The sequence below is a fragment of the Theropithecus gelada genome, chromosome 2 (genome assembly GCF_003255815.1).
Source record: "Theropithecus gelada isolate Dixy chromosome 2, Tgel_1.0, whole genome shotgun sequence".
NCBI classification, from domain to species: Eukaryota; Metazoa; Chordata; class Mammalia; order Primates; family Cercopithecidae; genus Theropithecus; species Theropithecus gelada.
In genome coordinates, this window is record NC_037669.1 from 88,924,758 (window position 1) to 88,939,710 (window position 14,953).

General features: G+C 43.1%; 1 protein-coding gene across 1 annotated transcript in view; it reads right to left on the reverse strand.

Annotated features, from left to right (window-relative positions):
* Positions 1 to 14,953, reverse strand: part of DOCK3 (dedicator of cytokinesis 3) — a 682,478-nt gene that overhangs the window by 98,241 nt on the left and 569,284 nt on the right. The window contains exons 24-27 of the mRNA XM_025375707.1: positions 14,142 to 14,334; positions 9,933 to 10,060; positions 7,393 to 7,539; positions 4,957 to 5,055 (exon numbers count right to left, since the gene is read on the reverse strand). Of these exons, the coding sequence (XP_025231492.1) occupies positions 4,957 to 5,055; positions 7,393 to 7,539; positions 9,933 to 10,060; positions 14,142 to 14,334 (567 nt within the window). The remainder of the gene's footprint in view (positions 1 to 4,956; positions 5,056 to 7,392; positions 7,540 to 9,932; positions 10,061 to 14,141; positions 14,335 to 14,953) is intronic.

Here is a 14,953-nt window from a genome sequence, read left to right on the forward strand (position 1 = left end):
TGAGTTTTTAAAGCCACTTTTCTGTACTGATCCTGGGAGATGAAGACCCTGGAAGTAGTTATGTGCTCATATAAAACTGCAACTTTTTTTTCCTGAGGTCTAGACAGCCTCATATATATGCAGCTTCCTTTGTTCCTAATGCTAGGAGGTTTAGGATGCAGTCCTTCGGGTAGAAGCTGTAAAAGTTGGAGCACTCATATGTGGACAATTCTTTCCAGTAGGGATTAACAGGCCTGGAATTATTCCTGAGATGAGCTGGGGGAGAAGGCCTGTGAAGTACCAATCTGCTTCTCAGGCTGCGGGTGGGCCAATACTTGCCTGTCCCTTTAACTCGTGAATGTAAGTGAGTTAGAAGCCAGACCACCAAGTAGTCATACACCCCTTACAGGGAGAAACAGGGGAACTGTGTTTTTAAGCCCTTTCTCTGCACTGTTTCAGGAGGATAAAGCCCCAGAAGTGCCTGCATGCCCATTTGAAACCACGACCTTTTTCATGTAGTCTAGAGACACACGGAAGCCAGTCCTCTTTGCTCCCAGAACAGGGAGGTTTAGGATGCATTCCCTTGGGTAGAAGCTATAAAAGTTGGGATGCTCCATGTGTGGACAAACTCCTTCTAGGAGAGGAGTTTGTTTGAAATTATCACTAGGGTGAGCTGGGGGAGGAGGCTCAGGAAGTGCCAATCTGCTGCTCAGGCTAGCAGCAAGCTACTACTTGTCTGCTCCTTTAACTCCCCAGTCTAAGTCAGTAAGAAGCCAGACTGCCACATGTGCACTGAAAGAATTTGTCTGTTCCTGAGAGACACATGGAGCTGCATTTTTGGAGCCCTTTCTCTGAGTGCTTCTAGAGGATAAAGCCCTGGAAGTGCTTGTGTGCCCATATAAAATTGCTGCTTTTTCCTTGTGATCTAGAGATGCTTACATGTGTCAAATTTCCTCCCCTCCCAGAGTTGGTGAATTAGGAGCCAAACCATGGCAAATCTTAGAATTAGGGTGGTATATGTGAAGTCCAAACCCTCCTCTCCACAAGGAGCAGGTAAATGTTAAGGATTCCGTTCCTGATTTTATGGTGCAGTGCCAGGGGTGGGGTCTGTGCCTGAGTGTGCCTCTCAGCTTTTCCTATCCATTCAATGTGGATGTTTCCTCAGTTGCCTGGTGGGTAAGAGTCTTTCAATTGGTCTCCTTCTCTCAGAGGGAAGTGATCCATGAATAGATGTTTATATGGTGTCTGTGGGTGGAGGGGAAGTCAGGAGCTTCCTATTTTTCTGTGTGGCTCATGCCATTCCTTGACGATTTTCACATGTTAAGCCAACCTTGCATTTCTGGGATAAATCCTACTTGATCATGGTATATAATCCTTTTACTTTACTATGTTGGTGGATTCAGTTTGCTAGTATTTTAGTGGAGATTTTTGTGTTTATATTCATAAGGGGTATTGGTCCGTAGTTTGCTTTTCTTGTGATGTCTTTGTCCAGTTTTCTTATCACAGTATTTATTAATGACCTCATAAAATGAGTAGGTAAATGTTCTCTCCTCTTCTATTTTTTGGGATAGTTTGCAAAGGACTGATATTAATTCTTATTTAAAAATTTGGTAGAATTCACCAATTAAGGCATCTGGTCCTGGGCTTTTCTTTGTGGAAGTTTTTTTTTTTTTTTTTTTTTTTTTTTGAGACAAGAGTTTAGCTCTTGTTGCCCAGGCTGGAGTGCAATGGCACGATCTTGGCTCACCGCAACCTCTGCCTCCCAGGTTCAGGTGGTTCTCCCACCTCAGCCTCCCGAGTAGCTGGGATTACAGGTGTGCACCACCACACCCATCTAACTTTGTATTTTTAGTAGAGACAGGGTTTCTCTATGTTGGTCAGGTCAGGCTGGTCTCAAACTTCCACCCTCAGGTGATCTGCCTCCACCCACCTCGGCCTCCCAAAGTGTTGGGATTACAGGCGAGAGCCACTGTGCCTGGCTGGAAGTCTTAAATTATTAACTTGATATCACTATTTGTGATGAGTCTTTTTAAGATGGATATAATCAGAAGCATTAAATTGTACACTTGTGAAAAGTATGAATTTTATGGTATAATTGTATCTCAATAATACTGTCATAAAAAAAGAAAACACATACAAAGCTCCATATTCAGTGTGGTGGACAGAACATGTTCCCTTACCGTGGCTTCTCAAATCCTCTAAAATAATAGCCAAGAAAGAGAAATGCATAGACCCACACAAAGAAAACAAGAGGGGAGAAGATGGTAAGCAAATGAGGTCAACAAATACTGAAAACTTGAAAAAGAAGAAACTGGTAACTGACTTAACAGACCTGGGAATACCAAGAGCCAAGGGCCTTTGGGGATGAGAACAATAAGAAGCAAGGCACACAAACTGAAGCGCCACTAGGCACCTCCCGTAATCTAAGGTATGAGGGCTAACAATAGGAAGATTAAAGTCTAACATCCCCTCTGCTATCTCATGTCACTAGCTAATAAGTTTTTCTCTGCCCTGCCAGAGTACTGAGGGCTGTTTTCTGGAGGAGTTGATCACTGAGGGTCTGTCTTCAAGGATACATTAACAGCTGAGGACTGAGGTGCCAAAATGAAAATAGGCATTTAAAGAAACTTTACCTGCTGAACTGGAAGACTCACAGCCCCTTTTTGCTATGTCGTTCCTAAAATATTGGTAGGTTACTCCATTTCCAGAATGCAGAAAATGAAATACACAGAGGTTCCTCTTCAAAGGAACTTTCCTCCCAGTCTAATTAAGAATAGATAGTAACCTCTCTTAAAAGCAAAATTTACTCAAAGACCAGTGCTAATATTCTCAAATTCTGCTAGCTGTAATAAAGAAATCAATATACTCTGTTCTCAGCTTCCACATTTTAGCCTAGATATCTGCCCTGGCACGCCTGAACCAATCCAAGCAAGCATTAGGTCATAGCCTATTCCTCTCTCTTATTTGGAAGTGTTTTTGCCTCTCTCAGCATTCCACAAGTTACTTCCTCTCTTCCTTTGTTCTCCTCTACCTTTACCTCTTTTGGGAAGTTCTAAGTCGCTAGCCAATCGGGTCGAGTATAGAATGTGAGATCCCGTTCCAGCCAATGGAAACCAGACACAGCAGTAGGGTGGATGGGTCAGGTTACAGACGACCCTGTCTCCTTTGTTTGTTTGTGCTCTTGTGGCTGGACTGCTGGTGAGGGCACCCTTTCTGCAGAAAGTAAACTAGCCTTGCTGAGGAATCCTTTGTCTCAGTGTTGATCTTTTGCGACACTGAACTCCTGTGCCCAACACAGGAGAAGTAGAAGACTCCCCTCTAGGGAATGAACAAGTCCAAGTCCTGCAGATACAGGAATTAGGGAATGCTCTGACCAAAAGGGCAGATCCTCTTTGGCCATCTACAGGGGAGCCTGCTAGAGAAAGCCCTGCCTATACCTAGAGTTTGTAATCAGCACTAAAGGACTTCACTTTTAGATACACACTATCATCCAGGAGTCTCTACAGGAAAGTCTGTAGGAGGAGAGTCTCCAACACAAAAGATAGAGACTGAAATAAATAAAAGCAGTAGGGGAGGAAATCTCTAGGAAAAAAAAGTGACCTGACATCTGATACATTTGACCATAAGGCAAGCTAGAAGAAGAGATACATTAGAAAGATGATAGCAAGAGTGGTAAATCCTCACCAGATTTGAAGACCAAAACAAAACATAAGCAAACAAAAAAAGAGAGGCAATTAATTTTTATAAAAACAATAAGTTTGACAACAAGTTTGTCTAACCCATGGCCCATGGGCCACATGCAGCCCAGGATGGCTTTGAATGAGGCCCAAAACAGATTTGTAAATTTTCTTAAAATATTTTATATATATGTGTGTGTGTGTGTGTATACATATATGTGTGTATATATATATATATTTGTTTTTAGCTCATCAGCTATTGTTAGTGTTAGTGTATTTAATGTGTGGCCCAAGACAATTCTTCTTCCAATGTGGCCTAGGGAAGCCAAAAGACTGGACATCACTGTTCTACAAGAAAAGAAACATAATCCCAGGACAGTCTTGGCTCACCACAGTACTTATTTAGCTGTAATAAAGAAAAGATAACCAATATAACCAATGCAAACAAAAATATATGAAAACTACATTGGGAGAATGGGAGAAAGGATGTGTGTGGGAGAGGAATGATTCTGGAGAATCACCTTCATTTTCCATAGAAAGGGAAAAATAGATAATAACTAATAGCTAAAAATAGTAGTAGAAGCTTCCTGAAGAATAGCAAATGAATTGAAAATGGCTGCCTTTGTGGAGCAGGGACTGGACATGAGTCAGGCTGAGCCAGGAAACCACTAATTTAAAAAAAAAAATTATTCCTGGGCTCAATCGATCCTCTCACTTTAGCCTCAAGAGTAGCTAGGACTACTAGCTAAAAAAAACAGGTGTTTTATATTATGAACTTTATAGTACACTTTGGCTTTTTAAATTATGTATAGCAATCTGTGACAAAAATAAGCCCTTCAGTGTTCCAGACCCAGAGTCTGGCAGCAAATGAGCAGTGCACACCTTGCTCTCTAAAGGTATCTTCCACAAATATATTTAAATGAAAAAAAGTTGTCATCATTATTATTATTAAAGGCATTAAAACAGCAAATCCTAATTTGTAGGTACAAAATATAAGGGTAACTGCCAAGTTACTAAGAAAGGAAGGAGTCCTGGTTTTCCGACAACCAGTGTGGGACTCTAATAGAGGCACATGATCACAGGGCTGCCAATAGTTAAGGAAAACTTGGCAGTGTTACCAGGGTCCAGCTGTGTGGGGACACTGCTGGCTTTCAGCTTCTGGAGGCCAACACTCAGCTGTAAAGTAGGGCTGGTGAATCCTACACCCGTGGCAATGCTAGTCACTTGCACTCATCCCCCTGACAGGGAAAAAGCCCCTGGGGAGTGTTGGCTCCCACATGAAAGGTGTTCTACTGCCTACCTTGAGTTCATCTTTGCTCTGGAAGTTGTCCAGGAGGTGCTGGAAATGGGTGTCACACATCTGGCGGAGCAGTGAGAGAAGGCAGGACACATATTCGCCCTAGGGACCAACCCAAAAAAAACACTTAGCATGGCCAATTGCAAGAGCTGTGCTCCCCCCATCCATAGAGGGCAAGGAGAGAAGGGAGGGTATGAGATGGCCCCAATGATCATGGAAGAAAGATGACAAATCTGGCCCTTTAAAGCTTCTTTTCTGCTAAGGAAAGCCTGGAGAGATTGGGGGGGAATAAGGTCTCTGCAGTATGGGGCTACTGAAAAATCTTACACAATAATAAAGTAGTATTGCAAAGTGAGACAAATACTCTCCCTTTTTTTCCTAGGAAAGTTTTGGCTAAATAGTCCTTTGCTGCCAAGGCACTGTACTTAAGTCTATAGAGGATACTTGGAACAGGGGAGAGCTTAACCTTCTCTGGATAGAATTTGGATTCTGCCGATCCTGCTGGGCTAGAGCAGCCCTTGTACAAGGACTTCTTTGGAATCTCCTAGAATTTGCACAGGGTTACTAGACTGGACAAACAAAACACAGCAGATCAATATGCCTGTCTGAAAGGCAGATGAGTTAAAATTGACCTTTTTGAGGGGACAAGCTATGGGCTTTAAGACAAGTAGAAATTAAAGGATAAATATCAATGTTCAAAATGTCTTCAAGTTCCAACTGGGATACATGGAATAAAATCCTGCTTTAAGGACTTCAAAAACCATCTTATTGCAACTTTTGGCATGGAGCAGACAAGCATGGCCTCCTCTTAGTTGCCTCTTTAAAAGGGAGGGAGAACATTTACTTCTCGTGGGCAATTTTCAAACATTTATGAACTCGTGAGAAAGTGACAACAGTTTTTAGTCTCTCAAACCCTTTCTAGGTCTCTGAAATTATTATTCTTGTTTCTTGAGACGGAGTTTTGTTCTTGTCGCCCAGTTCAGAGTGCAATGGCATGATCTTGGTTCACTGCTACCTCCACCTCCTAGGTATAAGCGATTCTCCTGCCTCAGCCTCCCGAGTAGCTGGGATTACAGGCACCCACCACCACGCCTGGCTAATTTTTTTTGTATTTTTAGTAGAGACTGGGTTTCGCCATGCTGGCCAGGCTAGTCTTGAACTCCTGACCTCAGATGATCCGTCCGCCTTGGCCTCCCAAAGTGTTGGGATTACAGGCATGAGCCACCGCGCCTGGCCTGAAATTATTAAAAATACATGTGTGCAAAATATATATGTTCATGAACCTCATTTTTATCTCAAAAATGGGCATAAAAAGCTATAGGTAATTTGTCATGAGGGTCACATGGGTTAATGTATATAAAGCATTTAAGAATAAAGTCCATTATGTAAAAAGGTACTAAATAAATTACAATGATCATCATCCTCATTATAATCTACATAAAATGAATCACTTCCTCAGTACTGCTAAATGAGCTAATATTGGACAAGTGCATAAAGCAGATTCTGGCCCACAGCAAGCACTGTGTAAGTGTTGGTTAGAAGGCTGGGTTACCAGGAAATGCCAGGGTACATATACATATATGTTTTTTACTTACAGTGAGGGTGCCTTCAACAGAGGCTCCTAAAGGAGCAGACACTCTTTCCAAGCCCAGTGCTTCAGAACACGTACCTGCTCCCTGAGTGCTCCCTGCTCCCCCTAGCACGCTGTAGCTTGGCTTGCTCCAGAGGGTTTTCTTCAGAGAGATCACTGTAATCTCCCATCTGCCAATGGAAAGATTCCACGAAAACTGTTTATCATGTCCCCACCTCAGGGCTGAGAAGTCTATTCTGGAGTTGGGGTACATGAGGGGCCCAAGGCATCGTCTCTCTGCCCCTCCTGAGAAGCCTTCCCAGTTCGTTTCTCTTTTAGTTAGATTACAGAAAAATCATTATTCAGTAATGCCAGTGAAATTTACCTCATCACATTTTTCCAAATCCTAAAAATGTAGATACAAACATAATGGACAAAAGCAACTAATTTGTAGATAGAAGCCAATTCTGAGAAAATTATTCTGTCCTGTACATCATTTAGGAGAACCTATATGAGGGGGTTCCTAGAAGAAGTAGTCTGTTTTTCAACTTCAACCTCTTACTACATCTTACATACATCCCTGCTTCATTCCACAATATAGAAAATGACTTCGCTCAAAGTATGCAGGAAAACAGGACAACAAACATTCCCCAGATCTGCCCTAAAGAAGAGTCCTGGGAATATGAACCTAGAGCTTTCAGAGTGGAGAGGAGAGTCAGATTCAAGAAGGGAAGAGGGCAGCATGCTGACAACCATGCAGGAGGGGAGGCTGAGATGAAGGTGATGGGATGGTAAGATGGAGGGGGAGTACTGTGGAGAAGCCCCAGGTTAGAAAAGAAGGCAAGAAAACCTGGATGTTAGTTACTAACAGTGATCTCGGCTGTGCACTGCGGGCACCGCTGCCCTCTTACCGCCTCCTGAGCGTGCGATTTGCTCATGATGGTGAGCAGAGTCTGCAAGAGCACGTCCAGGAGGCTCTCCACCATCATCTCTACTTCCTCCATGACATCTGCCTCCTGGAGCAAGCAGTAAGAGAGCACACCGTTAGCACCAAGCCAGGCTGAAGTACAGCTGGCAGCACTTACTATGTCAGGTCCATCAGCAGTAGTCTTCTGGATTCCCGACACCAAGCTCTCAGTCTCACCAACATGCAGTGTCAAGGAACCCAGGACAATGGCTTTGACAGGAGGTGAGGCACAACTGCCACTGCTGCCCAGGCATGGTGGCTGGGGCCTTACCCTAACTCAACACCACCTGCAACTTCGAATCTCAAGCAGATACATTAATTTTGATATACAGGGCAGAAACAAAGATCCTGAGTTAAATGTTTTCTTTGATTTCCCTAGAATAGTCAGGAGAAGGCACAACTCTGCTGACACTTTTGGAAATGATAAAGTTTGAGAAATGGTGACGAATTCACACTACAGGGTGTGGCCGCAGTACCTTCACTAGTGCATAGCACTAATGCACAGAAGTAGCTCATCTTTCTGAGCACCCTGTTTTCTCCTCAGGGTTTTCCCCTTGGGTGCCCTCAAGTTTTGCCTGCCTGGACTGCTGCCTAGATATGCCTGGGTCCACTTCTAGCTCCTCAGCTCTCTCCTTCGTGTTACAGGGTCCATTTGAAGGACTCCAGCCTCAGTGTATCTTTCTCTGGCCACCTCACAAAAACAATGAAGCATGTCTCCTCACTGAGGGCCACTTTCTAATTTAGGAAGAATCTGTTATCCTATTATAGACCTCTCACATTCATCTCAAATTCTGTAGCATGATTTTAATTATCTCACAAAGAGATTCCTGTTGCCCCTTGTCTAAGATGTTTATACTATCACTGGTCCTAGTGTCTATCCTTCACCCATCCATCAATCTATCATTCACTAAACATTTACCATGTGCCAGTCACTGTTTGTGAACCTAAATATATAGAGGTGAACAAGAGAGATAATATCTCTGCTCTCATTGAGCTTCAATTTCATTGTTCCTCTACCCATCCATCCATTTTAACTATACTCTGCCCCATTCCACATGAAGAATTTGAGTAGCTCTTGGGACCAAAGTCATTTTTCCTATCTGTCGAACTGATCATAACACTTACCAGTGATGTATCTTTGGGTAGTCATAAGCAACTCATTACACTGACTCTAGCCCCACAAACACAACCAAACCATCGCCTCCAGGTTTTTACTGGTTCCCACTCCTGTTCCATTCCTCCTCTTTTTTTGCTTCAATTTCTCTCCTTCCTTTAGCAATAAGCTGTCCCCCCCTCAATACAACCTTGGGCTACGAGTAGATCTTATGTGCTTGGTGTGGCTTCTCTGAGGCCTGGTGGGAAGAAGAGCTGCCAAGTCTTACCTGGAGCCAAGAGCAAATAATAGGGCCATTATCACCATCATAGTCACTCTCTGCCAAGCTAGACCCCTGTCACCAGATGGTACTTTGAGTTTGAACATCAGAGTATCCTATTGAGTCCCTGTCCCCTGCTCAAACAAAATATACTTTTTTTTTTTTTTAGGTGCCTCTCCCACTACATGTAGCTAGCCTATCCTTGTATATTCTTATCACCTGGTAACTGCCGTTCATTTTAAATGCATGTGAAATTCTATTCTCTAGCAACTTAATAAAACGGTATAATTTAAAAATCCATTTTTGTTTTACATTTCTTTCCTTATGCTTTCCTATCATTTCTGAATTTTCTATAAGTAATATGCCTTTCTTCTATTATCAAAAGTACATGAAATAAGTATCATTAAAATAAATTCCTACTCTCGCCTGTGCCTGATTCATATCTTTTCTTCTCTCTTTCCCTACCTCAGTTCATCCCCGCCTACCACCGATTTCTTTCAAAAAGAAAAAATAAAGAGGAAAGAAAATGGGTAAAAGCAGTATCAGTTGAAACCTGACCCTTAAAGCACAATTCTACCATCCTCTGAGGCTCAGAGCTCTGGTGGGCAACATTAACCTGACCTCATTTGGCACAGTATAGGAACGCCATATGGGTGGAATCAAGCTGTCAGGAAGCTAACAGAAGAGCCTGAATAAGCAAGCTACCTCTCAAGTCTGGGTCTGCCTCCCTGTGCTCATGCCTGAATATTCTCAGAAAACTCCCAAGAAGGCAGAATTAAAACCTATTGATGGAAACAGCATGACACAGAATTGGGCTTTGTGGTACTACAGATAACTATATTTCTGGGTAGATTTGATAGTGCAACCTTTAAAAATAGCAAGAATACGTTGTACAGAGAAACCTGTTGGGAACACACAGGCCACCATTCACTTGGGCACCTTCCTGTCACTGATGAAAGCATCTGTGACTGAAAAGTGTACAAAGCGATCTTTGTTGGTCTGCCTCTGGCTAAACTAATACAAGACTAGGGAAGAGCTGAGCAGGGTGGAGTGGGTGTGGGGCTACTACCAGAGAGCTGGTCTTGACGATGGAGAAGATGCTGCCAAGAATTCCTGAGCAAATAAGCAGCTCTTTCTGCTGCCTCAGGTGAAGGTGAATGTGATGGAGAACCACAGGAAGCAGGATGCGGCGGGATTCTGGGAGAGAAAACACAAAGGTGAAGAAGCCTTTAGAGGAGAACTAGCTACTGCGGGAAGCCAGTGGCATTATAGGACCTAGCTATTCTCAAACCAGGTGGGGTTGAGACTAGAGCAAAAGTGAAGGTAATCCCCTTACCTTACAAGGGCCTGAAAGCTCACTGCCTGGAAATTATAAGCCATCACATGACATTATTCTTCCATCTTTCTTTGTTCTCATTTCAATACCAAGCATCCATGATATTTTGTGCAGGATGAATGTTAGGAGTCTGCTTCATTTGGAATGAAGTCTCTTTTTTTTGGAGACAGGGTCCCATTCTGTCACCCAGGCTGGAATGCAGTGGCATGATCATGGCTCCCTGCAGCTTCAACTTTCTAGGCTTGCTAGGGCAATCCTCCTACCTCAGCCTCCCACACAGATGGGACCACAGGTGTATGGCACCACACTCGGATAATTTTTTAATTTTTTTGTAGAGATGAGGTCTCACTATGCTGCCCAGCAAGTCTTGAACTCGTGGGCTCAAGCGATCCTCCCTCCTTGGCCTCCCCAAATGCTAACATTACAGGTGTGAGCCACCACACCCGGTCCCAAATGAAATCTCTTTAATGAATAGACTCCAAATTAAAAGCACAGTTTACAGTGAAAATTCCATTTAAATGGTATACTTAGTATGAACTACACTGACTGAACTTGCAGGCTTGAAATGGATTATAGATTGCCCCTCTTTATGCCCTGGCTAGGTAGGTAGTCTGACACTTCCACCCCTGTGAGCATTTACCTTGCCACAGCCAACAGGCCTGCTCCCTTTCCCCCACAGCCTTGTGAGATTGCTGCTCAGTGTGTATACAGCAATGAACACAATTGAAGCACGACCTTTGTATTGTCACAAGACTTTGATAATTAGCCAACATTTATCACCAATCCCACTGAACACTTCAAATGATTTTCTTTTACTTTCTCCCAATGTTACCAGAATAGCACTTTCATCAGAAGGTGACTATATTTAGAATCCCAAATTCAGGAAGGCTGTCCTACTTCAAGCTCCTTTATTAACTCATTCTGAGACCTCAGGCAAGTTGACTCCTCTCATGAGCTTTATTTTCCTCATCTGTAGAACGGGGTGTAAGGGCCTCTTCTATAATATATTTACTTCACAGGGGAGGTTAGGAGACAAGTGAAATGCAAATGTGAATGTGTTTATGGCACCCTGTATTCCTACGTGGTCAGTGATGGTGTGACTCTGCAGGTCCCATCATATCTGGCCAGCATGATTTAGTCAGATTATCAGTAACACAAACAAGCCATGGCATTTTGGATTTATCGTTCTTATCTGTCTTTAGTTAAGAGTTCCACATGAAATTCAGACAGAAAATCTTTTTCAGTCAAAGACAAATTACATGATATATAAGAGATTTGGGCCTGCCTTGTCAAATGCTTAGAATATGTTCAAACAGGATAGAATACTAGCTAGTCTAGATTTAAAAGGCTGCTTGAATAAAAAAAGTTGATACCGCACTGTGTGGATGAAAATACCAACATACTTAGTATTTGTAATAACCAATAGCTGCTTACAGATAAAAACAGTGGTTTGTTACTAGAACCTGCTGAAGAAGAGACCAAACTTATACTTTGAGAATACCAGTGCTGGTTAAAGGACATCACTGGTAAAGAACCTTTTGCTTCAGGGAAGATGCTGCAACTCAGGCATTCAATGAAAGTGAGATGCAAACGAAATTTTGGCGGTGTTTGTCATCTAAAATCCAATTACATAGTCCAAGGCCACATAAGTATTAAGAAAATTTTTCTTAAGTGTTTGTGTGAAGCAGCAAGTACATGCAGAGATATTAGAAATAAAGTATGTCAGTGAGAGCAGTCTGCTGTTCCCCTTCCCACATATTTTGAAAGCATTTTTTTTTTTTTTTTTTTGAGACAGAGTCTTGCTCTGTCGCCCAGGCTGGAGAGCAGTGGTGCGATCTCAGTTCACTGCAAGTTCCGCCTCCTGGGTTCACGCCATGCTCCTGCCTCAGCCTCCTGAGTAGCTGGGACTACAGGCACCCGCTACCACGCCCGGCTAATTTTTTGTATTTTTAGTAGAGATGGGGTTTCACCGTTTTAGCCAGGATGTCTCAATCTCCTGACCTCATGATCCGCCCACCTCGACCTCCCAAAGTACTGGGATTACAGGCGTGAGCCACCACGCCCAGCTGAAAGCATTTTCTTTTAAGCAGTGCACAAAGCTCAAGTGTGTACAGTGGCCTTCAGTGACAGTGTGCCCAAACCATTAATAAAATCTTCAACATAGGAGCTGAAGAGAGAATTGTTTACCGGCATAAACAGTTACTGGTCGAAAAAAGATGACTTTCTTGGTGGCAGCTTTACTACTACTAGCAATACCATACGCTGGCAGAGCTAAGTCAAAGGGAACACCTATTTAGTATTACAAATATGTGTAGCACTGGGCTGAGAAATTTTTGGTCTTATACTTTAAAAGTCAAACCTGGCCGGGTGCCATGTCTCACGCCTATAATCCCAGAACTTCGGGAGGCTGAGATGGGTGGATCATGAGATCAGGAGTTCGAGACCAGCCTGGCCAACATGGTGAAACCCCATCTCTACTAAAAATATTAAAAAAAAAAAAAAAAAAAAAAAAAAATTTAGCCAGGCATGGTGTTGCATGCCTGTAGTCCCAACTAGTCGGGAGGCTGAGGCAGGGGAATCATTTGAACCTGGGAGGCAGAGGTTGCGATGAGCCGAGATCACACCACTGGACTCCAGCCTGGGCAACAGAGCGAGACTGCATCTCATTTTAAAAAAAAAAAAGTCAAACCTAAAAAATTAACCACCAAAATTATAAAAATTCTAATAATTGTTTTGCTGGTGTTTTGGATTTATTTTGGTGCCTCAGAAGTTTATCCTAGCACAATGATATTATATTTAAAGGATTAGGCTCATATTGATCTTAATATATGGCCATTGAGCATTTGGTTGTCCCTGCAAGGCAGAACTTGATCACATATGATGTGGCTTCAGGAACAAAACCAGAAGTTCTTCGTGAAAGACAGACTACGCTGCTAATATATTAGATTGTCCTGACCCTTTGGGGAGCATAAAGAGCTCCCTGTCTATTCCTCTCTCTAATCCTTGTTGGTTCTCCAAAGACTTTCGGAAAATGTATCGACTGGTATGGCAAGGAAACAAGAAAGCACAGGGTCCTCAGGGCCCCCTTTCAGGGCCCTTTTTTTTTTTTTTTTTTGAGACAGTCTCGCTCTGTTGCCCTGGTTGGAGTACAATGGCATGATCTCAGCTTACCGCCACCTCTGCCTCCTGGGTTCAAGCAATTCTCCTGCCTTAGCCTCCTGAGTAGCTGGGATTACAGGTGCCCACCACCACGCCTGGCTAATTTTTTGTATTTTTAGTAGAGATAGGGTTTCACCCTGTTTGCCAGGCTAGTCTTGAACTCCTGACCTCAAGTCATCTGTAGGGCCTCTTTTATTTTCTTGGCTTATCCTTGTTTCCTTGAGATAGTCCCTTCTCTCTTCCTCTCCTTCCCTTCCTGAGTGTATGGCAAGCTCTGTTCTTGGAAGCTGTGGGCCTGGAGGCAGGGCCCTCATGAACAAGATTAGTGATCTTTTAAAAAAAGAGACCCCAGAGAGCTGCCTTGCCCCTTCTGCTATGTGACAACAGAGAGAAGACAGCTGTCTATGAACCAGGAAGTAGGCCTCACCAGACACTGAATCTGCTGGTGCTTTGATCTTAGACTTCCTAACCTCCAGAACTGAGAAAGTTTGTTGTTTACACGCCACCCAGTCTATGGTATTCTGTTACAGTAGCCTGAATGGACTCAGACACCACCCCAGTGACATGCCCGTATGTGTGGATTCCTAGGAATAAACTGTGAGTAAGACAGTAGGCCTAGGTCTTGGCTACATTCTCTATTATAGTTTACCAAAATATTCTGCATCTTAAGGGTCACTGGTTTCTTGCATAATGGTTGAGGAAACTGATCCTTTGATTATCACTTGGCTATCACCCCTAGAAGGAAGGAAAGGTGAGTCTGACTCTCATCCCAACTTGATTTACCTGAGAAAGAAAACAGGCGGCTATCCACTGTCCTGGCAATGGACTGCAGCTTGACCACGTCCATTGACTGCCCAATGTGCACAGTGCTGGGCATGCTCCCCAGTGTCCCTCTCACAAACTCTGCCACCTCTTGCACGGTGAACATTTGCAGCAGCTCGTCAAAGATGGTTGGGAAAGAATTGAGGAGTGCAGCCTGCAGAAGTAAATGAAGCTGTGGTTAGCACAGAATTAGGGTGTGTGTCTATCTTTCACACTCAGACAATGACACAAGGTGGTGAGAGGCTGAGAAGGCACTGTAGCATCTCTGCCTTAGGTGGGCTCCTCCCTGGCCACTGACTACAGCACTCAGGCATGGAGCAGGAAAAACCAAAAAGGAAACCAAAACAAGATAATTTACTGGGATCCAGGAAATCTGAGGCTTTCATAACTTGCATATAGCATTTGCTGGCAAAAGAATGGGGTATAAAGAAAAATCTGCTCAGTGTGGCTTAAGATCCACAGCTGTTTTTGTTCATAAAATGTATTTATATTTTTGTTCATCTCTATGATCAAGTTCTTAACATTCCAATTTTGGTTCCAAACTCAAGAAAGTATGGCAGAGAGCTGAGTTCCTTCAAGCAGCATCAGCTGAACTCTGCTCACAGCCCTGCAGCCAATGATCCAGTTCTGAGAGCTGTACCATTTCCCCAGAATAGAGATTCTTATTTGCAACCATGAAATATGAAGGCTTCATAAATTATTTTTTTCATAAGTGATGCCTGGTAGTCTCAAGAGTAAATTCAAGAGGATGAGAAATCTGTGTATTTGGTTAG